The sequence below is a fragment of the Oncorhynchus tshawytscha genome, linkage group LG03 (assembly GCF_018296145.1).
Source record: "Oncorhynchus tshawytscha isolate Ot180627B linkage group LG03, Otsh_v2.0, whole genome shotgun sequence".
Lineage (NCBI taxonomy): Eukaryota > Metazoa > Chordata > Actinopteri > Salmoniformes > Salmonidae > Oncorhynchus > Oncorhynchus tshawytscha.
In genome coordinates, this window is record NC_056431.1 from 17,501,109 (window position 1) to 17,526,412 (window position 25,304).

Here is a 25,304-nt window from a genome sequence, read left to right on the forward strand (position 1 = left end):
AGATGCACATTGACTCCAGGCCTGACCTTCTGTGTCCTTTTGAGCTGCTGGTAAAAGTGTGTGCCAGCTATGACACTCCTGTCCAACATTCCATACAGTACACACTAAGAAATGCACAAACTGCCCTGAGGGGCCTCAACCAATAGGGTTGGCCTGGGCAGGGCCATTTACACCTAAATTATTACATGAATATATTTATCTAATGGAAATGTGTAGATTTTTCAGACTATTTCTAGTCGCAATATGGAAAGACATTGACAATTGTTTATGCAGAGTTCTTGTTAAAAAAGGAAGTAATCCATGAATTCTCAAGTAATTGTGGCTTTTTTCTGGTTCTCTGAATACTTCTAAATAAAGGGCCATCATTCACACAAAAGCTTTTACACACAGATTATGACCATGATAATTAAAGTACACATATGAAGCTTTTATTCTCTATTCAAAGCTCAAACACAATGTAGTTTTAACTTTAAACATCAAACACAGGGGTAATCGTGAATGTACAACAGAATTCCGAAAATCGTGTTCTAACAGATTATTTACATTCTGTAATCTAATACAACAGGCATTTAATAACCTCTCAGTTTAAGACAAATGTTTAGAGCTCCACTGTTGCTTTAAAATATCATCAGATTACAACAAAGAAAGATTTGCCTGCAATATCGACACATGCATACCATTTAGTATGAAGCCATGAATTGAGCACTTAGTATGAAGGCGTGCATTCTAAGTGGTACGCTATTATGATCATTGGAACGTAGCTTTGGTTGGCTCCTTGACCTAATCTCTGGTTTTCCAAGCCAAAGCACTAAATTTGAAAATCACTTCTCTTCCCTTTTCTTCTTTTTCTTCTTTTTCTTCTTTCGATCATGAGGTCTCTCATCTGGAGAGCAGGAATCCCTGGAATGTCCACACATTCAATTCACCAAACATATATACAGCCAAAGCATTCATCAACCACTAAATGTCTGCAACCAGGCTTGATGGTGACTTCATACACTGTCAGATTTGAATGCATGAGACAATGATATTCAGTCAATCCACTACTCTGACTCACCTCTTTCTCTTCTTCTTGCTCTCCTTCTCTCGGCTGCGCTCCTGGCTCTGCTCTGGGCTGGGGTCTTTGCTGCGGTGGCATTTGTGGTGGGAGCCGTGTCCATCCCTGGAGCTGACATGAGATTGGCGGGACTCTGTGGAGGCAGACCGTCTGTCCTCAGACCTTCTCCTGAGAGACAAACGGTTCAGTGGAGTCAATTTTTATTAGATTTTTTACATGATCCTCTGATAAGTATTACAGTAGTAATTGGATCTTGTATGAGCCGTCATGTAGGTAAGAAGACAATTGTTGGATTACCTGTGAGGGGCATGTTTGGACTCTCTAACCTCTTCCTTCCTCTCCTCCTCTTTCCACTGACTGGACAGTTCAACAGAGTGGACATTAATTACCTCCCGAATCACCTGCAGGATTCATGAAAAACATATCCAGATATAACACACACACCTCAAAGTAAAGTACATCCATTAACATTCTATTGAAACAATCACACCCCCACACACCTCAGTGTAGGACTTCTTTGTGTTGTGGACGTTCTTGGCTCTGTAAGACTGCCGCCGTCTCTTGTAATCCCTCATCTCAGCCATCAGCTCCAGGTGAGACTTGTGCTCGTTCTGATCGTTACCTGATGAACAGAAACAAACACAACAGATTCACTGGAATGAATTTAGAGGAGCAATTCATAGGAAAATTGGTTTAAACCACACTACTGGTCTCAATAGTTAATGTTTATAGGCCTACCCTTTTTGAGCTTGGCCACCAAATCAACATAGAGGTCCTCGTTGTCGGTTGCAACAGCTTGATCCTTCTGTTGGATGGCCTCCCTTGTCACGTGATCAAAAAGAGCCAGTCGGTCTGCCACAGTAAGGTCACAGATAGCTCGCTTGTGGTTCTGAGGAACTTCTGAAGGATCTGTGGAGTATTCACCTGCAGCACAATGAAAAGGGCTTTACACACACTCACATGCTACAACAGAGTACAGATAGAGTCATGAGAAGTCACAAACTCAAAAGCTTTTAAGAACACAGCGATCACATTGAGATGATCACTCACACCTTCAGTATTAAAGGGTTAAAAAAGAGTAAAGGCCTTTCCCCAAAACGTACAGGGAAAATGTGTGTATATGTGTGTAATGCCGCCAACAGAGGCAGCATGTTTGAAAGGATATGGCATTAAAAGGATACTGCACGTAATCAGTAAGCCTGAACGAGGGGAGAACCTCCTGTAATTACTCACCCCTGTCACTGAAAACAAAACACAGAACACGTACAGATGACAAACTCAAAGAAACTATATCATAAAATAAAAAAAAACAACAGCCACCATATTTAGCCGTGTTAATAATGAATTAATGCATGTTAATGGAGACCTTTTTAGACATGGGCAAGGCACTGAAGACCTACAAGCTTGGTAAAAGAAAATATAAACATTGGTTGTTCTTTGGTGAAATGACCATTAAAGAATAAAATAATAAAAGCATAAATATTTTGTGGGGCATCAGCACTAATGCTGATGGCCATGAATACAAGTATAGGGTTTTATCAGTGACCTAACACTAATGTTAAGGTGTAATGACCTTACTTTGGCTGTACAGTCCCTCTGTCCTAATTGACGGTGCACTTGCTCTTGCTTGTAGAATCACTTGTTGCTGTGTGTGTTTGTCTACAGGTGAGGCAGAACACAAAGAAAGATATGAGACAAGCATTGGGCTTCCCCAACCCAGGGTCAGTCCAGGGAATTTGGACTTTTTGTGATGAAAGAAACATACAGGAACTCAAATCCTTCTGTTCACCTGATTTAGAATTCCTCACAATCAAATGTAGACCGCATTATCTACCAAGAGAATTCTCTTCGATTATAATCACAGCCGTATATATCCCCCCCCCAAGCAGACACATCGATGGCTCTGAACGAACTTTATTTAACTCTCTGCAAACTGGAAACCATATATCCGGAGGCTGCATTCATTGTAGCTGGGGATTTTAACAAGGCTAATCTGAAAACAAGACTCCCTAAATTTGATCAGCATATCGATTGCGCAACCAGGGGTGGAAAGACCTTGGATCATTGTTACTCTAACTTCCGCGACGCATATAAGGCCCTGCCCCGCCCCCCTTTCGGAAAAGCTGACCACGACTCCATTTTGTTGATCCCTGCCTACAGACAGAAACTAAAACAAGAGGCTCCCATGCTGAGGTCTGTCCAACACTGGTCTGACCAAGCTGACTCCACACTCCAAGACTGCTTCCATCACGTGGACTGGGCGATGTTTCGTATTGCGTCAGATAACAATATCGACGAATACGCTGATTCGGTGTGCGAGTTCATTAGAACATGCGTTGAAGATGTCATTCCCATAGTAACGATTAAAACATTCCCTAACCAGAAACCGTGGATTGATGGCAGCATTCGCGTGAAACTGAAAGCGCGAACCACTGCTTTTAATCATGGCAAGGTGTCTGGTAACATGACCGAATACAAACAGTGCAGCTATTCCCTCCGCAAGGCTATCAAACAGGCTAAGCGTCAGTACAGAGACAAAGTAGAATCTCAATTCAACGGCTCAGACACAAGAGGCATGTGGCAGGGTCTACAGTCAATCACGGACTACAGGAAGAAATCCAGCCCAGTCACGGACCAGGATGTCTTGCTCCCAGGCAGACTAAATAACTTTTTGCCCGCTTTGAGGACAATACAGTGCCACTGACACGGCCTGCAACGAAAACATGCGGTCTCTCCTTCACTGCAGCCGAGGTGAGTAAGACATTTAAACGTGTTAACCCTCGCAAGGCTGCAGGCCCAGACGGCATCCCCAGCCGCGCCCTCAGAGCATGCGCAGACCAGCTGGCCGGTGTGTTTACGGACATATTCAATCAATCCCTATACCAGTCTGCTGTTCCCACATGCTTCAAGAGGGCCACCATTGTTCCTGTTCCAAAGAAAGCTAAGGTAACTGAGCTAAACGACTACCGCCCCGTAGCACTCACTTCCGTCATCATGAAGTGCTTTGAGAGACTAGTCAAGGACCATATCACCTCCACCCTACCTGACACCCTAGACCCACTCCAATTTGCTTGCCGCCCAAATAGGTCCACAGACGATGCAATCTCAACCACACTGCCCTAACCCATCTGGACAAGAGGAATACCTATGTGAGAATGCTGTTCATCGACTACAGCTCGGCATTCAACACCATAGTACCCTCCAAGCTCGTCATCAAGCTCGAGACCCTAGGTCTCGACCCCGCCCTGTGCAACTGGGTACTGGACTTCCTGACGGGCCGCCCCCAGGTGGTGAGGGTAGGCAACAACATCTCCTCCCCGCTGATCCTCAACACTGGGGCCCCACAAGGGTGCGTTCTGAGCCCTCTCCTGTACTCCCTGTTCACCCACGACTGCGTGGCCACGCACGCCTCCAACTCAATCATCAAGTTTGCGGACGACACAACAGTGGTAGGCTTGATTACCAACAACGACGAGACGGCCTACAGGGAGGAGGTGAGGGCCCTCAGAGTGTGGTGTCAGGAAAATAACCTCACACTCAACGTCAACAAAACTAAGGAGATGATTGTGGACTTCAGGAAACAGCAGAGGGAACACCCCCCTATCCACATCGATGGAACAGTAGTGGAGAGGGTAGCAAGTTTTAAGTTCCTCGGCATACACATCAGACAAACTGAATTGGTCCACTCACACAGACAGCATCGTGAAGAAGGCGCAGCAGCGCCTCTTCAACCTCAGGAGGCTGAAGAAATTCGGCTTGTCACCAAAAGCACTCACAAACTTCTACAGATGCACAATCGAGAGCATCCTGGCGGGCTGTATCACCGCCTGGTACGGCATCTGCTCCGCCCTCAACCGTAAGGCTCTCCAGAGGGTAGTGAGGTCTGCACAACACATCACCGGGGGCAAACTACCTGCCCTCCAGGACACCTACACCACCCGATGTTACAGGAAGGCCATAAAGATCATCAAGGACATCAACCACCCGAGCCACTGCCTGTTCACCCCGCTATCATCCAGAAGGCGAGGTCAGTACAGGTGCATCAAAGCTGGGACCGAGAGACTGAAAAACAGCTTCTATCTCAAGGCCATCAGACTGTTAAACAGCCACCACTAACATTGAGTGGCTGCTGCCAACACACTGACACAACTCCAGCCACTTTAATAATGGGAATTGATGGGAAATGATGTAAATATATCACTAGCCACTTTAAACAATGCTACCTTATATAATGTTACTTACCCTACATTATTAATCTCATATGCATACGTATATACTGTACTCTATATCATCGACTGCATCCTTATGTAATACATGTATCACTAGCCACTTTAACTATGCCACTTTGTTTACATACTCATCTCATATGTATATACTGTACTCGATACCATCTACTGTATCTTGCCTATGCTGCTCTGTACCATCACTCATTCATATATCCTTATGTACATATTCTTTATCCCCTTACACTGTGTATAAGACAGTAGTTTTGGAATTGTTAGTTAGATTACTTGTTGGTTATTACTGCACTGTCGGAACTAGAAGCACAAGCATTTCGCTACACTCGCATTAACATCTGCTAACCATGTGTATGTGACAAATAAAATTTGATTTGATTTGATGATTTAAAAAGTGGAATAGTGTGACACTCACCCATTGTGAAGCTGGTAATGCTGGCATTCTCATAATACAGAGAGGTGTCATACATCTCAGCCTTGGGAAAGGAAAGGAGTTTACTTTTTATGAAAGCTTTTAAGAACATAATAACAGATAAGGTTGTTGCATAATTAGGGTGGGGAGGTTTTCCTGATCATTTGACCTCACCACTTTGGTCCGCTCCAGTTATAGGGTCCAGTTTATCTAGGTCTGGCCCTATGGTCAGGAAAAATCCTTACTCTAATGACAAGCTACACCAAAAGGTGTTGATGGCTCAGTTGATATTTCATTAGAGTATGTGTGTGCATATGTGATACAGTATAGCTCTTTAACCTGTTCCTCATGGGAGTATCCCATCTGGCTGAGTTGGCAGGTGGCTTTGTGTCTCTCCATGCTCCTGCTTGGCACTCTGTGGTTCGGGTCATAGGGGCACACCTCCATCGGCTCCTGTGGAAGGTCATTTACAAGTTATAAACTCATCTCTGCTTGTTGTAGCATGCATGTCATGTATACAGAGATTTAATGAATCTCCCATCATCGATGGGTTTGCCCATTTATTTTGAGGCCTCATATCTAGCTAGCTACACATTCACAACAGATGGTGCACATTTTAAGTATGGATTTTCGGATATTAGCTCAGGTAACGTTATGAAAACATTGATTATGGGGTGAACTAGTCCTACAAAGAACGCCGCGCTTTCGGGGCTAGGAGAACCACCCATCGTATCTGAGCAGTTTAATAAATATAGCTAACTAGCTTCCTGACCTACCTGAACTGAGCCGTTGTCCAGGTCCTGTCTCCATCCCAGCGTCTCGAACAGCTCATTCAGTTGTCTCTGGCAGTTCTCGGTGAACTCCGTCAACTCTTCCAAACTTCGCAGACGAGCCTGGAGCGTTTGATTTTCTGGTGAATCGCACATGTCGTAGTCAGGTCAAATCTAAATTGTGTTTACATTAAAAGGGGTTTCCTAACATTTTACGAGTTAATGTCCAACCTATATTGGATATGCAGATTTTCGAACGTTGTTCAGCACCACTGTCGCATTTTAACAGCGTCAGCTGTGTGCCGCATGTAGATGACGTAAGCCTGACTGAGGTGCATTCTGGTAATTGAAGAATCAAAATTAATTTAAGGTTGAGGTTTTAATTGTACACATTTGCCGCTAAAAGCTGAATTGCAGCATACATAGGCCTACGTAAGTAATTAAATAAAATAAAACATGAGATGTAGTATAAAATATTACAGTTAAGCAGCTTCACAAAGTAAGGCATAGTGCTGTTGAAGTATCTGTCAGTCCGAATAGGGGGAAGGATTCGATAGGTAGATCTGACACTGACATGTCCTATCTATCGTCTGAGGCAGCTAACGTTATTTGTTGCTGAGATTTGCAAGCTTCTGGACAAAGGATCTGCTGGTGGGTGCGGCGGGACTCCACTTACTGCAAGCCCAGGTGTAGGTGTAGGTGGTGCCCATGATGATTTTGGTAGCATATCGTTAGATTTTTTCAACTTGGTGGGCTGTGAGACTTGCCATACTTGAGCAGAGTACTGGAGCACTGGATGGACAAAACAAGTGTAGACTGTCAGAAGGTCTTGGAAGTTACATATACTATATCTTCATTAGAAGTTTAAATCAAGACAACAAGCAAAGGTTTCTTATTTTATTGGGTAAAAAAAATGTGATTAATGAACCTCCCACAACACTGACATAAAAAAGACCTTTAAATGGTATTTAAAACACATTTTAATATTTAAACTACATTTAAATAAATGTAAAATACATTTAAAATACAAGGCTGACATTTAAAAACACAGAAAGTTCACTTGCAAACAACTTTTGAAGGAATGCATGTTTAGGTGGCGAAAAGCTGGTCATCGTGCATCAATATGGTTTCCATCAAATAATTTGGATAGACTCCTTCTGATCTAAAAAGAAAGACATACAAACATTAGCTACTGCATAGCCCTACTTTATGTTTATGTGCTTCAGCAATGTGTAAATAAACCATGACCTTGAATAATTTAACTACTTACATTACTTCAAGTGTCTCTGTGTCCTCATAGGCTACTTCCTCCACTATTTCCACCTCGACTCCTACCATTATTGTCTTCCTCACTGGGAAACAGAAGTATTTGATTAGAGAAAAAAACTACATAGCAGCCATGCTGGATCACCATAGAGAAGAATGACCCTCTTTCACATAAACAGACACATACACTTACTTCCAAAATTGAAGAGAGGGGAACCAGCCAAACTGTGGCAACATCTTCCTGGTCCACTTGGTCCATGCACACAAACACAGCCATGGCCCTCTGTCCTGTGGCTCCTCCATTGACTGCCTAAACAATGCTGGGATGATTCTTCTCCATCAGCTCCACCCAAGGAGGGCTGGTGTGGGGGGACATCAATCCACATTTCAGGGGCATCTAGCCCTGTGTCACTCTGGCTTTGGATGCTAACTAGGTCTGTGTGGACAGGGCCAAAGGTACTCTCAGTACAAGCCCAGCCCCAGGGGTTCTGAACACGCTCTTGGGTGAGGCCATGGCCATCTGAAGACACAGGGGACAGAGGAGAGAACCTAAGAACATTTGACAAAAAGCTATTCTGTTCATACTATTGATGTCTAAAGGGATTCAAGTGAATGGAGAAACCAAGCAGATGGCATTACAGTGGGGCAAAAAAGTATTTAGTCAGCCACCAATTGTGCAAGTTCTCCCACTTAAAAAGATGAGAGAGGCCTGTAATTTTCATCATAGGTACACTTCAACTATGACAGACAAAATGAGAAAACAAATCCAGAAAATCACATTGTAGGATTTGTAATGAATTTATTTGCTAATTATGGTAGAAAAGAAGTATTTGGTCACCTACAAACAAGCAAGATTTCTGGCTCTCACAGACCTGTAACTTCTTCTTTAAGAGGCTCCTCTGTCCTCCACTCGTTACCTGTATTAATAGCACCTGTTTAAACTTGTTATCAGTATAAAAGACACCTGTCCACAACCTCAAACAGTCACACTCCAAACTCCACTATGGCCAAGACCAAAGAGCTGTCAAAGGACACCAGAAACAAAATTGTAGACCTGCACCAGGCTGGGAAGACTGAATCTGCAATAGGTAAGCAGCTTGGTTTGAAGAAATCAACTGTGGGAGCAATTATTAGGAAATAGAAGACATACAAGACCACTGATAATCTCCCTCGATCTGGGGCTCCACGCAAGATCTCACCCCGTGGGGTCCAAATGATCACAAGAACGGTGAGCAAAAATCCCAGAACCACACGGGGGGACCTAGTGAATGACCTGCAGAGAGCTGGGACCAAAGTAACAAAGCCTACCATCAGTAACACACTACGCCGCCAGGGACTCAAATCCTGCAGTGCCAGACGTGTCCCCCTGCTTAAGCCAGTACATGTCCAGGCCTGTCTGAAGTTTGCTAGAGAGCATTTGGATGATCCAGAAGAAGATTGGGAGAATGTCATATGGTCAGATGAAACAAAAATATAACTTTTTGGTAACAACTCAACTCGTCGTGTTTGGAGGACAAAGAATGCTGAGTTGCATCCAAAGAACACCATACCTACTGTGAAGCATGGGGGTGGAAACATCATGCTTTGGGGCTGTTTTTCTGCAAAGGGACCAGGACGACTGATCCGTGTAAAGGAAAGAATGAATGGGGCCATGTATCGTGAGATTTTGAGTGAAAACCTCCTTCCTTCAGCAAGGGCATTGAAGATGAAACGTGGCTGGGTCTTTCAGCATGACAATGATCCCAAACACACCGCCCGGGCAACGAAGGAGTGGCTTCGTAAGAAGCATTTCAAGGTCCTGGAGTGGCCTAGCCAGTCTCCAGATCTCAACCCCATAGAACATCTTTGGAGGGAGTTGAAAGTCCGTGTTGCCCAGCAACAGCCCCAAAACATCACTGTTCTAGAGGAGATATGCATGGAGGAATGGGCCAAAATTCCAGCAACAGTGTGTGAAAATCTTGTGAAGACTTACAGAAAACATTTGACCTCTGTCATTGCCAACAAAGGGTATATAACAAAGTATTGAGATAAACTTTTGTTATTGACCAAATACTTATTTTCTACCATAATTTGCAAATAAATTCATAAAAAATCCTACAATGTGATTTTCTGGATTTTTGTTCTCTCATTTTGTCTGTCATAGTTGAAGTGTACCTATGATGAAAATGACAGGCCTCATCTTTTTAAGTGGGAGAACTTGCACAATTGGTGGCTGACTAAATACTTTTTTGCCCCACTGTATGTCTGTATGTTGGATAGCACTTTAATGAGCATACAAAGAAATGGGAATAGGGGAGATGAAGACTAAATGTGGATAAAGAGATGCAAGGAGAGGAGATAGAAGAGATGGAGAAGCTATAATAGTAAGGTGTGGTGAGAAGCGATGACATAAGGTAGGATGGAAGGTTGGGTGCTATTCTGTTGCAGTCTGTCGTTGTATCACGTGTTTGGTCCTGCTGTCTCTTTGGCCTGCCAATGGGCCTGCCGAGTTTGGGCAAGGCTCTTAGTCACAAGTCATCTGCCCACACTGGCAAGCACGGAGGCAGTGGTAGGTAAGCAAAGTCAGAATAGCAGAATTGGGAAAACATGTTAATTGATACAAACCAGCATAAACCCTGTTTACCCCAAGACAACAAGGCATGCCACTTGAAAACAAATCTAAATCAGGGTTGAAACAGACAAGCAATGAAAGTCCCCTGTACTATTTTGCAATATTGAGCCTGCAATATTCTCTTACAGTTAACTCATACACCTCACTCTTACTTGTAGTATAGCAACAGATTGCTGGATGCTCCCTGGTCCAAATTGCATGTTCTTCCTCTTTTCCTTCTTCCTCATCCTCCCATTGCCTCAGGGTTGCTGAGCCAAGTCTGCCCAGGTGCCTATGGTGGCGTAGAGGCTCCCCGTTCGACCACAACCAGTTAGGGTTCTGTCCATACATCTCAATCAGGGCTTCTACTGTATACCAAGGCAAAGAAGAATAGCTTTGCGTGTTTGATTCCCTAGTTGATAATAGCAGGTCTATAGGCTAGAGATGAGCCAGATTTGTGCATGGGCTCCGCAGCAGTGCCTTCTGATCCTGTCAGCCGCAGAACAGCTTTTCAGTGGAGGCACAAGGCACGATTCAGTATTTCCTGTCCATAAAGGAAGTGCACCCCAATGGTTCTGAGACAAGAGTGTTTCTGATCTTGTGTAATGATGTATTGATGACTTTTGGTGGTCTTACTGTATTACAATACAACACAAATAAAATACAACATTATTAGCCTGTTAAACAGTTAATGCTGTGCAGTAGCATTAGGAACATGCACAATCACACATAATATATACACAAAATACAATACACAATGCAATGGTTTGCCTGGTGAAAATAATGTTGTTAATCACAATAGTAAGACACAGAAACAATTGAGACAACTCACAATTGGGCATCATATTCACTATATGCAAATCTATTACTATAAGTACTACTACTATATAGTACTACTTTATTACTTAGAGAAATGCAGTCAGCGTTGTATTTATCTTCATTGACAAGTATTACTGTCATATGATTGGCAGGCAGCTGGTCACATGTTAATGCAAGGCCAATCTGGAAATAGTGCATTGAGAGCCTCAATGAAACTTAAAACACTGGAATGTGCCTGGTGTATACCATTTACTTCCTCAAGTGTTCATTTCATGTTAAAAAAACATACTCTTTTAAAAGTTTATACTTTGACTTCTGTTCAACTACATCCACTCTTTTACTCCAAATAAAGGTTTGCAAAGACAACAACCTAAAACTCAAATTCATCCCTCCCATTGCTTATTGTAAAGCAAGACACTCAAAACTCCCTGTGTATGTTTATACTTTGGGCAAGTCAGGGAAGGGGATACTTTATTGCCAGTTGGTATCACAATGTTATTCTTTTCATTCATAGAAATATAGTTATCCTGGATATGGTGCTCCCACAGGCGGATACCCAGGAGGGGTAAGATCTTACAGACAAGTTTCTTCTATATAAATAAGATAAATGGGTATCGGCAGGACTGTTTAGTTGTCCGGAAGTAGAACTGCAAACCGGTCCTGCATAATATGACATGCGTATATTGCACAGTGTTTTGCGTATACAATTTGTTGTATCTAATACAATTTGTAGGCCTGCCTGCCAATGAATCGCTACCATTGGCAAGCCGTAGTATATCTTTTATGCTTGATGCGCCTCTTTGCTCCAGGGATACCTGTTATTCCCGGAGTGAAGAGGCTTGATGCACTTTTCCGATACAACAGAGGCACACACTCTTACAATGTAACAATCTGAGCTGATCAAAAGGTTACATGAAGTGCAAATGCTATGATGGAGTATAGGGCCAACACTTTGTATAAAAAGTTCAGTAGCATATAGGTCAATAGAAGTACTGGTTTTGAATGGACTCGTTTCACCCAACCCTGGGAGTGGTCAGCTTCACATAATAGCTGGGACTCACGGTCCTGGTGTTGCTGGCCAAAGTACAGTTTGACACTCTTACTGATTGTAATAAATAATCAATATGAAATCATTCTCAGCCCCTTGACCTCTGCAGAACAAGCTGGCAATGCACTGATTTGAGACATAATTGTCTGTTGTCTATAAACTATTGGTTAGGTAGTTCAGAGTGAGTCATTGGGATGTTCAACTTTAGTCACTTTCATGGCACCTGACCAATGTTGTCACTAACTGTTTCATCATTTTCTATCTGTCTCATTGTCTGTCTGTCTCACAGCATGGAGGCATCCCTGCTGATGGCCCTGGCTTTGGAGGACACCCTGGTCAGCAGCAAGACCCTCTCTATGGATATTTTGCTGCTGTTGCAGGCCAAGTAATAAGACTTTTAGCTTGACATATTGAGCTATCTGCTAGTCTCAACACAGTCAAAACAGCATACTGTAGTCTAAAAATGCATAGCGTTGTTTCGGTCTCAATAAGTATTTTTCCCCCTCCATCTGTACCAGCACCAGATGAAAAAGAGCACTGAAGTGTGTCACGAGTCACGTTTCTCCTGCACCTGACATTCACCGCATGAAAAATAGGAAGATTCTGCCAGGCCATGCGTGCCTTGTTTAAGTTTTTTTAAATCACCGATCCAGCCTGTAGGTCTACTGAGAATCACTCAGGCTCAGTGGACACCGACAAAGCCCTAGCGTTCACTGATCACCCATAGACAGCGAAACAGTACTGTTCTAAAATCACAAGCGTAATTTATTTTTGTTTACAATGGCACCACCTGCAGGACAATTAGAGAACCTCTCTCGTCGTTCAATTGAACCAATCCTAGAAGTTATTTTATTTAGAGATGACCAACATTGCCTATAGAAATGTAGCAGTCACAAATGAGTTGAGAAACACATTTCGCTTGCAAAATGCTTTAACACAATCAAAACTTAAAATAGCCTACCTGTCACAAAATGTAATAACTCCGAAACAGTATCATTTGTCATCTAATGAGAATATTTATTTCTCAAAATCAACTATCACCCTCAGAATTTAGAATACATGTTACAAGTAAAGCCATGGGAAGTAGGGGTGCTGCTCCACCCCCTGAAAAATCAGAATTGAATAATAATTACTTTTATTCACAAAAGTAGTGCACTGGGCCTTTACTAGTCCTGTATTAGCAGACCGATATAGCCATCTGTAGTGTGGGCAAAACATTTTTTCCAGCACATTATCTCTGAATTGATCAATTAGCTCAGTTGGCCAGGTGTGGTGCCTAGTTGGAACAAAATCTTGCAGTACTCCAGGAACATGGTTGCCTACCCGTGTCATAGAGGTTAAGGTGGCTAGAGGTTTCTTCAGTTTCCAGAGGCCCAGAAGGTGGTCTCAAAAAAAGCCTCAATTCTAGATTGAAGTTACCAAAATCATGCCATAGGTTCTCACTTTCCTCCTGCTGCTCCTCTACTTTAACATCCTAGTGCCCGTTGGGTATGAAGTTTAATGCTAGGTATTACTGCACTGTTGGAGCAAGAAACACAAGCATTTCTGTGCACTTGCGATAACATCTGAAATTCTGTGTACACAACAAATACATTTAGATTTTATTCTGATTTGAGTAAAGTCATCAAGCAGCCATATTGGAGGATGAAGCAGAATTCATGAGTTACCTAAGCAGTTTCACACATAGAACATCTATGGTTACAGGGCTTTGACTGGATGATTCAATTCCACTATGTCAACTGCACCAGATGAAAAAGAGCACTAACTTCCACTTAATGACTCCCAAATACAGTATGTCAAATAGAGAACATCTCACTTGTCCTTCAAATTGAACCAATCATAGAAGACAATTCACACATATGAAACCACAAGGCTTTTATTCAAAAATGCATTTTGTCAAGAACTAAGATGTAGATACTTATATGTAAGTAGATAATGCTCATATACACAGAGAGAAACATGTGTGCTAGAGTCATTGAAATATTCATACACATTTAGGTGTGTATGTCCTTTTATCTATTCTCAAAAAACAAAACGATAAATGCAACGGCTGTATCACTGCTTAAAATGGACGACCCTTCGAGGCCATTCAATGACACCAAAATCTGAATGAGCAGACATGATCAAAGGTAATAAAGTGTGTGTGTATCAGTTTGTATGATGAAATCAGAGAAGCCTCTGGAATATAAAGCATTGTTAGCTTGTTTAACATGGCATAACATGTTAGCTTGTTCATTGATTTATTCAAGACTTCTCCCACACTGCAGCTCTATTTACAGTCTGGTAGTTGGCAGTATGGGAGGTTGTTGCTGGGGAGGAGGGAGGTTCTCCCTCCCTGGTTTAGTTGGCTGGGTGGGGGGGTCCCTCTGGGATTAGGGAGGTGAAGAAGGTGCTGATGAAGGACCAGGTGGAGGCCAGGAAGCCGTGGTGGCGGGGGGCAGCAGGAGCTGCCGGGTCCTCTGGGCCTTCCTCTCCACTGTCGCCCTCCTCATCCTCCAGCCCTTCATCCATCATCCGCTCCTGAGATGAAGAGAAACAGAACGAGAAAAAGAGGGAATAAGAGAAGGACCATCGGTTTGAAAAGCAGAGATGGAGAGAGAATGTGGCAGAGAGAAAGGAGCAGCTTGGACACAGACAGATCAGACATAACCACACAGACAGAGATGGAATTCATCTTAGACAAGGAGCACCCACCATCTCCTGGATGTCCTGGTGTCGCTCTGCCTCGTCCTGATGAGCTAACCCCGCTCCTCCTCCTCCGGGGTTCTGCAGCTCTGGCCTAAAAGGGAACCAACCAGCCCTGTGCCTAGTTAAAAAACACAACCACAAAATTAGTATCTCACACACAGATACAAAGTAAACAAGGTCCTTCAATATGATCCATTCTAATGTCAAACGGATAGTGTACAGATGAGAACTCACAAAAAGACGAGCAGCATGGCCCCTATCACCATGACGAAGCGGCCAAAGGAGGAGTAAAAATATAAGATGCTGAGCAAAATGGCGGCGCGGGAGACCGTGTACATCCAGTCCAGCCAATCACGGTTCAATTCGTCCTCATTTAGCACGGCCCCGCCCTGGGCATTCATCTGGATATGGGGATTGGCCGGCCTGTCCTCTTGGATAGGGTTAGGGGCGGGGTTAGGCCCCAGGGGAGGCGGAGCTTCATTTGGCTGTGCGGGTTGGGGCGAGTGGGTGGGACTGGGGGAGGAGGGAGGGGTGGAGGGGGGCTGTGAGGCCGCCACTGCTGCTTGACTGGAAGAGGGAGAGATTGGGGAAGTGAAAGAAAGACATAAATAAGTATTAGCTGATAGAAGCTAGTGAATATAACGCATTCCAACGTAGAGAAGTCTGTGGTCCTTATGGGTTGTTAGGATTGGGCCCTAAGTGCAGACGACCCTGACTTACTATTGCATGTAGTAGTGGTGTGCATACATCTGCTGCCACCAGAGGACCTGCATGGGCATGTACATGGGGTGGGGGGGCACACCTGCAGCCATATCCCCCTGTACCGGGACCTGCGTCCCATCTGGCCTGTGGAGGAAAAACATGTGCATTCAAAAACTATGCGCACACAATATTTTCTGCATTTCCCCCACCATTTTTAAAAGTTTTAAATGTAATTTCACTTCATTTTCTGACTACGTAGAAACTGAAAATTAGATTAGAAAATTGATCCCAGTCAGAAAATTGATCCCAATACACAAGAACAGTGCTTACCATTGCATTATACCAGTAGAGGAAGGATTTTGAGGGTTAAATTGGGGGAAGCCTCCACGGTGCCTTAGCCCATCATAACTTCCTGTTACTGAGGAGGCGGCGGACTGACTGTCCTGATTTGGTGCTGTGGCTTGGGAGGTGGAGCCAGCAGTGTCTGAATTCTGAGTGACAATACATACACCAATCATAAACCAGCAGAGGAAAGAGGAATAAAAGCGTTAATATATTGGTAAAAAACAATGCCATTATGGGAATAAGGACAGCTGCAAAGTAGGGCTGGGCGGTAGAGTATTTTACCAAGTTTGGGTTTTTACTTTACCTTGTATAACAGTATTTCAATGTTTGGTTTGTTAAATGTGTTATGCCTCTCCACCATGTGTAATGGCAGTTGGTTCCTACCCTGTCACAATAGCCTCTCCCTCACTTTTTCATTCATTGTGTCAGACAGTGTGTGTGCCCACTATACTCCAACTTTTGGTTGAAATTTCATTGAATGTCCAAAGCCCTATTAAAAACACTTAGAATGTATGTGTTGCCACCCCAGGGTCATGCACCAATAATAAAGCATATTTAGAACTTGACATTTCATTTCTATCTGATTGAATTGTTGAGCTCCACAGAATGACTCCACACCATTAGACGTACCCCAGAGCTGGAGCCGGGGTCAGAGGTCAAAGAGCTGGGGGCGGAGCAGTGCGGCGTGGGCGACGCTGGAGGGGTACGAGAGGCACACACCAGGTGCATCATGTGATAACCCTCTTGCTGTAGGTGGAAATAGAGGGTTGGATGTGGGGGGAAAAGGAGAGGGGCGTAATTAATAATTTGATTCTGTCTTGGTGATCGGTGTGAGTGAGAGAGTGAGCGAGCACGAGGGGCAATTTCAGAGAACAGGCAAGAATTCAGGTACAAAGCCAACCTGAATGTTGCTTACAACATTAGATCAGCTATTGTTATACCATCACAGTCTCTTCTGCCTCACGCTCACCCTCTCTCACAAACACAAGGGGGTGGGCCCTATGTAATAAAGGCTCAGCAGTCGGTTGTCTGTTATGTTGAGTGAGATTTCTGTGATATTGCATAACAATTCTAACATTTCAGATACAGTGTTAGTCCACCACACTACAAACATCGACCATATGCCACAGCAGAAAAACAGAGACAAGGTCGAGGGTGGTCTTTACCTTCCTGAGGACATCCCTCAGCTGCAGGTGGTCCTGAAGGAGATGGCCCGAGTATACCAGCCGCTGATCCTTGGATGACTAAGACAACACAACTGTCAGTCTGAGAAAGCCTGTTGCAGAATACACAACTAGAGCATTTAAAATCATATATTTTGGGTTAATAAGCCCTAAATGCAAAAAATTACAGAAATGTAACATGTGCCTCTAGCTCTTAATTATGCAAGAACAATGGTACTGAAAGTATATCAACAAGGTGGTAGGGCAATATTTCTTGCACATACACATGTACAGTGCCTTGCGAAAGTATTCGGCCCCCTTGAACTTTGCGACCTTTTGCCACATTTCAGGCTTCAAACATAAAGATATAAAACTGTATTTTTTTGTGAAGAATCAACAACAAGTGGGACACAATCATGAAGTGGAACGACATTTATTGGATATTTCAAACTTTTTTAACAAATCAAAAACTGAAAAATTGGGCGTGCAAAATTATTCAGCCCCCTTAAGTTAATACTTTGTAGCGCCACCTTTTGCTGCGATTACAGCTGTAAGTCACATGGGGTATGTCTCTATCAGTTTTGCACATCGAGAGACTGAAATGTTTTCCAATTCCTCCTTGCAAAACAGCTCGAGCTCAGTGAGGTTGGATGGAGAGCATTTGTGAACAGCAGTTTTCAGTTCTTTCCACAGATTCTCGATTGGATTCAGGTCTGGACTGACTTGGCCAGTCTAACACCTGGATATGTTTATTTTTTAACCATTCCATTGTAGATTTTGCTTTATGTTTTGGATCATTGTCTTGTTGGAAGACAAATCTCCATCCCAGTCTCAGGTCTTTTGCAGACTCCATCAGGTTTTCTTCCAGAATGGTCCTGTATTTGGCTCCATCCATCTTCCCATCAATTTTAACCATCTTCCCTGTCCCTGCTGAAGAAAAGCAGGCCCAAACCATGATGCTGCCACCACCATGTTTGACAGTGGGGATGGTGTGTTCAGGGTGATGAGCTGTGTTGCTTTTACGCCAAACATAACGTTTTGCATTGTTGCCAAAAAGTTCAATTTTGGTTTCATCTGACCAGAGCACCTTCTTCCACATGTTTGGTGTGTCTCCCAGGTGGCTTGTGGCAAACTTTAAACAACACTTTTTATAGATATCTTTAAGAAATGGCTTTCTTCTTGCCACTCTTCCATAAAGGCCAGATTTGTGCAATATACGACTGATTGTTGTCCTATGGACAGAGTCTCCCACCTCAGCTGTAGATCTCTGCAGTTCATCCAGAGTGATCATGGGCCTCTTGGCTGCATCTCTGATCAGTCTTCTCCTTGTATGAGCTGAAAGTTTAGAGGGACGGCCAGGTCTTGGTAGATTTGCAGTGGTCTGATACTCCTTCCATTTCAATATTATCGCTTGCACAGTGCTCCTTGGGATGTTTAAAGCTTGGGAAATCTTTTTGTATCCAAATCCAGCTTTAAACCTCTTCACAACAGTATCTCGGACCTGCCTGGTGTGTTCCTTATTCTTCATGATGCTCTCTGCGCTTTTAACGGACCTCTGAGACTATCACAGTGCAGGTGCATTTATACAGAGACTTGATTACACACAGGTGGATTGTATTTATCATCATTAGTCATTTAGGTCAACATTGGATCATTCAGAGATCCTCACTGAACTTCTGGAGAGAGTTTGCTGCACTGAAAGTAAAGGGGCTGAATAATTTTGCACGCCCAATTTTTCAGTTTTTGATTTGTTAAAAAAGTTTGAAATATCCAATAAATGTCGTTCCACTTCATGATTGTGTCCCACTTGTTGTTGATTCTTCACAAAAAAATAGTTTTATATCTTTATGTTTGAAGCCTGAAATGTGTGAAAAGGTCGCAAAGTTCAAGGGGGCCGAATACTTTCGCAAGGCACTGTATGTTTATTAATACAGAAGTACTATTGCAACCATTGACCTAAATGTTTCACTGATCTGATACAATGACCGTACATGACATTAGAAACATCTCTGGTTGGAAAATGTGCACATTGTTTTTATGTAGATTTGAGAATATTTGCATGAAAATCTGGCAGCATTTGGATGGAAACACAGTTTGTGTTCCAGAAGAGACTAAGCATCTTCAGATTAGATTACATTCGTTTGGAGTAGATTACACACCTGAACGCATGCCTGCAGCGTCACAAGACAGTGCTTTAAAGAATTTTCACATTATGTACAGAACCAGTCAAAAGTTATAGAACACATTCTCATTCAAGGGTTTTCCTATATTTTCTACATTGTAGAATAATAGTGAAGACATAAAAACGATGAAATAACCCATATGGAATCATGCAGTAACCAAAAAAAGTGTTAAATCTAAAGACATTTTAGATTCTTCAAAGTAGACACCCTTTGCTTTGATGACAGCTTTGCATACTCTTGGCATTCTCTCAACCAGCTTCATGAGGAATGCTTTTCAAACAGTCTTGAAGGATTTCCCATATATGCTGAGCACTTGTTGGCTGCTTTCATTCACTCTGCGGTTCAACTCATCCCAAACCATCACAATTGGGTTGAGGTCAGATGATTGTAGAGGCCAGGTCATCTGATGCAGCACCATCACTCTCCTTCTTGGTCAAATAGCCCTTATACAGCCTGGAGGTGTGTTTTGGGTCATTGTCCTGTTGAAAAACAAATGATAGTGGGACTAAGCGCAAACCAGAGTGGGTGGCATATCGCTGCAGAATGCTTTGGTAGCCATGCTGGTTAAGTGTGCCTTGAATTCTAAATAAATCACTGACCGTGTTACCAGCAAAGCACCCCCACACCTCCTCCTTCATGCTTCACGGTGGGAACCACACATGCGGAGATCATCCGTTCACCTACTCTGCGTCTCACAAAGACACAGTGGTTGGAAGCAAAAATCTCAAATATGGACTCAGTTTCTCGTGTTTCTTGGCCCAAGCAAGCCTCTTCTTATTGGTGTCCTTTCATCGCAGCAATTCGACCATGAAGGCCTGATTCACACAATCTCCTCTGAACAGTTGATGTTGAGATGTGTATGTTACGTGAACTCTGAAGCATTGGGCTGCAATCTGAGGTGCAGCTAATTCAAATGAACATATCATCTGCAGCAGAGGGAACTCTGGGTCTTCCTTTCCTGTGGCGGTCCTCATGAGAGCCAGTTTCATCATAGCGCTTGACGGTTTCTGCGACTGCACTTGAAGAAACTTTCAGTTCTTTAAATTTCCCGTATTGACTGACCTTCATGTCTTAAAGTAATGATGAGGTCAGGGCTTTGTGATGGCCACTCCAATACCTTGACTTCGTTGTCCTTAAGCCATTTTGCCACAACTTTGGAAGTATGCTTGAGGTCATTGTCCATTTGGAAAACCCATTTACGACCAAGCTTTAACTTCCTGACTGATGTCTTGAGATGCCGCTTCAATATATCCACATAATTTTCCTCTTCATGATGCCATCTATTTTGTGAAGTGCACCAGTCCCTCCTGCAGCAAAGCACCCCCTAAACAAGATGCTGCCACCCCGGTGCTTCACGGTTGGGATGGTGTTCTTTGGCTTGCAAGCCTCCCCCTTTTCCCATTTCTCCAAAAAGTACGATCTTTGTCCCCATGTGCAGTTGCAAACCATAGTCTGGCTTTTTTATGGCAGTTTTAGAGCAGTGGCTTCTTCCTTGTTGAGCAGCCTTTCAGGTTATGTCGGTATAGGACTCATTTTACTGTGGATATAGTTACTTTTACTCCAGCATCTTCACAAGGTTCTTTGCTGTTGTTCTGGGATTGACTTGCACTTTTTACACCGAAGTACGTTCATATCTAGGAGACAAGGTACTAAACGATATCATAACCGCCATCGATAAAAGACAGTACTGTGCAGCCGTCTTCATCGACCTTGCCAAGGCTTTCGACTCTGTCAATCACCATATTCTCATCGGCAGACTCAGTAGCCTCGGTTTTTCGGATGACTGCCTTGCCTGGTTCACCAATTACTTTGCAGACAGAGTTCAGTGTGTCAAATCGGAGGGCATGCTGTCCGGTCCTCTGGCAGTCTCTATGGGGGTGCCACAGGGTTCAATTCTCGGGCCGACTCTTTTCTCTGTGTATATCAATGATGTTGCTCTTGCTGCGGGCGATTCCCTGATCCACCTCTACGCAGACGACACCATTCTATATACTTTCGGCCCGTCATTGGACACTGTGCTATCTAACCTCCAAACAAGCTTCAATGCCATACAACACTCCTTCCGTGGCCTCCAACTGCTCTTAAACGCTAGTAAAACCAAATGCATGCTTTTCAACCGATCGCTGCCTGCACCCGCATGCCCGACTAGCATCACCACCCTGGATGGTTCCGACCTTGAATATGTGGACATCTATAAGTACCTAGGTGTCTGGCTAGACTGCAAACTCTCCTTCCAGACTCATATCAAACACCTCCAATCAAAAATCAAATCAAGAGTCGGCTTTCTATTCCGCAACAAAGCCTCCTTCACTCACGCCGCCAAGCTTACCCTAGTAAAACTGACTATCCTACCAATCCTCGACTTCGGCGATGTCATCTACAAAATGGCTTCCAACACTCTACTCAGCAAACTGGATGCAGTATATCACAGTGCCATCCGTTTTGTCACTAAAGCACCTTATACCACCCACCACTGCGACTTGTATGCTCTAGTCGGCTGGCCCTCGCTACATATTCATCGCCAGACCCACTGGCTCCAGGTCATCTACAAGTCCATGCTAGGTAAAGCTCCGCCTTATCTCAGTTCACTGGTCACGATGGCAACACCCATCCGTAGCACGCGCTCCAGCAGGTGTATCTCACTGATCATCCCTAAAGCCAACACCTCATTTGGCCGCCTTTCGTTCCAGTACTCTGCTGCCTGTGACTGGAACGAATTGCAAAAATCGCTGAAGTTGGAGACTTTTATCTCCCTCACCAACTTCAAACATCAGCTATCTGAGCAGCTAACCGATCGCTGCAGCTGTACATAGTCTATTGGTAAATAGCCCACCCATTTTCACCTACCTCATCCCCATACTGTTTTTATTTATTTACTTTTCTGCTCTTTTGCACACCAATATCTCTACCTGTACATGACCATCTGATCATATATCACTCCAGTGTTAATCTGCAAAATTGTAACTATTCGTCTACCTCCTCATGCCTTTTGCACACATTGTACATTGTATATAGACTCCCCTTTTGTTTTCTACTGTGTTATTGACTTGTTAATTTGTTTATTCCATGTGTAACTCTGTGTTGTCTGCTCACACTGCTATGCTTTATCTTGGCCAGGTCGCAGTTGTAAATGAGAACTTGTTCTCAACTAGCCTACCTGGTTAAATAAAGGTGAAATAAAAAAATAAAAAAATAAAAAAAACAGAACGCGTCTCCTTCCTGAGCGGTATGACGGCTGCGTGGTCCCATGGTGTTAATACTTGCATACTATGGTTTGTACAGATGAACGTGGTACCTTCAGGTGTTTGGAAATTGCTCCCAAGGATGAACCAGACTTGTGGAGGTCTACAATTTTTCAATTTTCTCTGAGGTCTTGGCTGATTACTTTTGATTTTCCCATGATGTCAAGCAAAGAGGCACTGAGTTTGAAGGTAGGCTTTGAAATACATCCACAGGTACTCCTCCAATTGACTCAAATTATGTCTATTTGCCTATCAGAAGCTTCGAAAGCCATGACATCATTTTCTGGAATTCTCCAAGCTGTTTAAAGGCACAGTCAACTTAGTGTATGTAAACCTCTGACCCACTGGAATTGTGATACAGTGAATTATAAGTGAAATAATCTGACTGTAAACAATTGTTGGAAAAATAACTTGTGTCATGCAAAGTAGATGCCCTAACCGACTTGCCAAAACTATAGTTTGTTAACAAGAAATTTGTAGGGTGGTGGAAAAAGTAGTTTTAATGACGCCAACCTAAGTGTATGTAAATTTCTGACTTCAACTGTATCTGTGACAAACAGATGTGTATCTGTATTCCCAGTCACGTAAAAGCAATAGATTAGGGCCTAATGAATGTAATTCAATTGACTGGTTATTTGAACTGTAACTCAGTAAAATCGTTGAAATTGATGCATGTTGCGTTTATAGTTTTGTTCGGGATACTTTGCAGATACTTTTACTGTGGTTATTCCTTTGACAGTTAGACATAGAGCCGAGCTGGAGCAAAAGCCTGCACACCCAGCAGCTCTCCAGGCGGACGGTTCCCCCTGCCCTATCCACTCCCTAGTTAATGGAATGGTGGGGATGAGAAAACCAAAAAATGGCAGTACCCACTCACCGGCTTGCTTGGGTACACATTTGAGATGTGACTCTTCAGTTTCTCCACCGTCCAGTTGAGAAAACAGTTTATTGTCTGGTCGTCATACTTCTGGTTGGGGGCCTTGATAACTAAGGTGACGGGACTGTCAACTGCTCCTGGGTCCATTGTTCATATTAATGGGTGTGTCAAGGGGATGGGAAAGGACAGGGCCCGCCTCCTACACCTGAGGAGGAAGACTCCCTCAGATCATCTTCATCATTGTGATCTCAAGTCCAGCTCAGCCAGTGACTATGGTTAACATGGACATTTCCCCTCTAAAGAGCTGTCATTGGCAGGGAGATGTCCTGTGTCCAATCACGATGTAATCCTGGTGGAGAGTGAAGCAGCTATGTTTCTTGGGGTTCTGTCAAATAGAGAGAAAGTGATTAAGACCATGCTTCTCAAACATCTGAACATTTTGAATGTTCTTATTTGTGGTACTTGCTAGGCTACTCAAATGTATTGACATGCACATATTGACAGTCTCTGGAATTGTTTATGTTAATTTATAATACATTTAAAAAAAACTGGGATATTGGCTAGCTAGCTAATACTTTTAAATGCTTTTATAATGTAATTAATGAGGGAGACACAGCCAGTCTTGATGATCACTATCTAATCCTATGTATGGCCAGTTTAAGAAAATATTGTTGCTCAAGTGCTTAGTCAGCATTTGACTATATTCAACAGACAAGTCACGGATAAACACAGACACTGGACCTCTGACACCCCTGACCTAGCTAGCAACAATTCAGGGAGAGACATTCGAGTCTTCAGAACACCTGTCGCGTTGCGTCATACAGCTGTCAAAACGAGCCAACCAGCCAGACTAGTTAGCGAGCTACTTGTTTATTGTTTACACTAGCCACCGAAACTAGTCTATGTAGAAAGTAATTGTATGATGTTAACTACTTTAGCATATCTGACAAATATACGTTCGTTTTACACGAGTGCTGTGCTATCAACGCTCCAGAGATTATTGCTAACTAGCTAGCTAACGTTACATATTAGCCAAGCTAACGTTGCGTTAGCATATCATGAAATGTTTGTTTGCTTACTTGTCTTGATAATACAACCACGTGACAGTATCGGGGACGGGAGGCTTATTCAGACACAACATTAACTTACCGAAGATTCTTTGAGTATTTTCGACCCCTTTAGACTGCTCCTTGCCAGTTCGACAGTTTTTTTTGGGTGGGTCGGGGCGTAATACCGGAAACTACGTAATAATATTCCACTGACAGCTATTGGGTGAAAGTCATAGAGATAGATAGAGGGCACTATATTAACGCATGTGTGTTAGTCGTCCAACGAAAGTATTTGTAAGTATATTAGAAATGTTGATGAGAAATGTACATTTTGTCAGTCTGGGAAATGTGTGTATGAGACATGTTCTGGGTGGATCTTCTGATTTGGTAGGGACATCCATCTTCAAGTTTGTGCTGTTCTTTTTGATAGTGCAAGATTCTCAACTAATGAAAAATATGTGAGGAATTTTATAAAAATTCTTAGAAATTCTTCTCAAATTAAATCGTCCCACCCCAACCTCATCAATCTACACACAATACCCCATAATGGCAAAGCCAAAACTGATTTTGACATTTTTGCAAATGTATAAAAAAATCTATGAAATATCACATTTACATTATTCAAGACCCTTTACTCAGTACTTTGTTGAAGCACCTTTGCCAGTGATTGCAACATTGATTCTTCTTGGGTATTACGCTACAATCTTGGCACACCAGTACTTGGGGAGTTTCTCCTGTTCTTCTCTGCAGATCCTCTCAAGCTCTGTCAGGTTGGATGGCTAGCGTTGCTGCACAGCTATTTTCAGGTCTCTCCAGAGATGTTGATTGGGTTCAAATCTGGGCTTGGGCTGGGCC

General features: G+C 43.1%; 3 protein-coding genes across 5 annotated transcripts; all 3 read right to left on the reverse strand.

The window, feature by feature from the left end:
• Nucleotides 1-406: 406 nt before the first annotated feature.
• snrnp48 (small nuclear ribonucleoprotein 48 (U11/U12)) lies at nt 407-7,276 on the reverse strand. Its single transcript, XM_024394753.2, has 10 exons — nt 7,154-7,276; nt 6,484-6,617; nt 6,047-6,160; nt 5,711-5,771; nt 2,636-2,716; nt 1,796-1,981; nt 1,558-1,679; nt 1,355-1,458; nt 1,058-1,225; nt 407-900 (listed from the first exon to the last, which is right to left on the reverse strand). The coding sequence occupies exons 1-10, from the start codon at nt 7,185-7,187 to the stop codon at nt 822-824; spliced, it is 1,083 nt and encodes a 360-aa protein (XP_024250521.1). The 5' UTR covers nt 7,188-7,276; the 3' UTR covers nt 407-821.
• An 84-nt stretch (nt 7,277-7,360) lies between these two features.
• Nucleotides 7,361-10,870, reverse strand: LOC112228948. Of its 2 annotated transcripts, none has more exons than XM_024394765.2 (4): nt 10,507-10,870; nt 7,931-8,263; nt 7,748-7,829; nt 7,361-7,639 (listed from the first exon to the last, which is right to left on the reverse strand). In XM_024394765.2, exons 1-4 carry the CDS (start codon nt 10,682-10,684, stop codon nt 7,567-7,569), a joined length of 666 nt encoding a protein of 221 aa, XP_024250533.1. In that variant the 5' UTR covers nt 10,685-10,870; the 3' UTR covers nt 7,361-7,566. The 2 variants fall into 2 exon arrangements, with proteins under 2 accessions (XP_024250533.1, XP_024250542.1); XM_024394774.2 differs by having other exon boundaries at nt 7,937-8,263; nt 10,507-10,868.
• Nucleotides 10,871-14,060: 3,190 nt separating this feature from the next.
• LOC112228961 (homocysteine-responsive endoplasmic reticulum-resident ubiquitin-like domain member 2 protein) lies at nt 14,061-24,694 on the reverse strand. 2 transcript variants are annotated; one of them, XM_024394785.2, is made up of 9 exons: nt 24,550-24,694; nt 23,401-23,785; nt 17,102-17,179; nt 16,566-16,682; nt 15,921-16,081; nt 15,609-15,734; nt 15,123-15,455; nt 14,895-15,006; nt 14,061-14,720 (listed from the first exon to the last, which is right to left on the reverse strand). In XM_024394785.2, exons 2-9 carry the CDS (start codon nt 23,545-23,547, stop codon nt 14,541-14,543), a joined length of 1,254 nt encoding a protein of 417 aa, XP_024250553.1. In that variant the 5' UTR covers nt 23,548-23,785; nt 24,550-24,694; the 3' UTR covers nt 14,061-14,540. The 2 variants fall into 2 exon arrangements, with proteins under 2 accessions (XP_024250553.1, XP_024250559.1); XM_024394791.2 differs by having other exon boundaries at nt 24,480-24,611.
• Between the last annotated feature and the right edge of the window lie 610 nt (nt 24,695-25,304).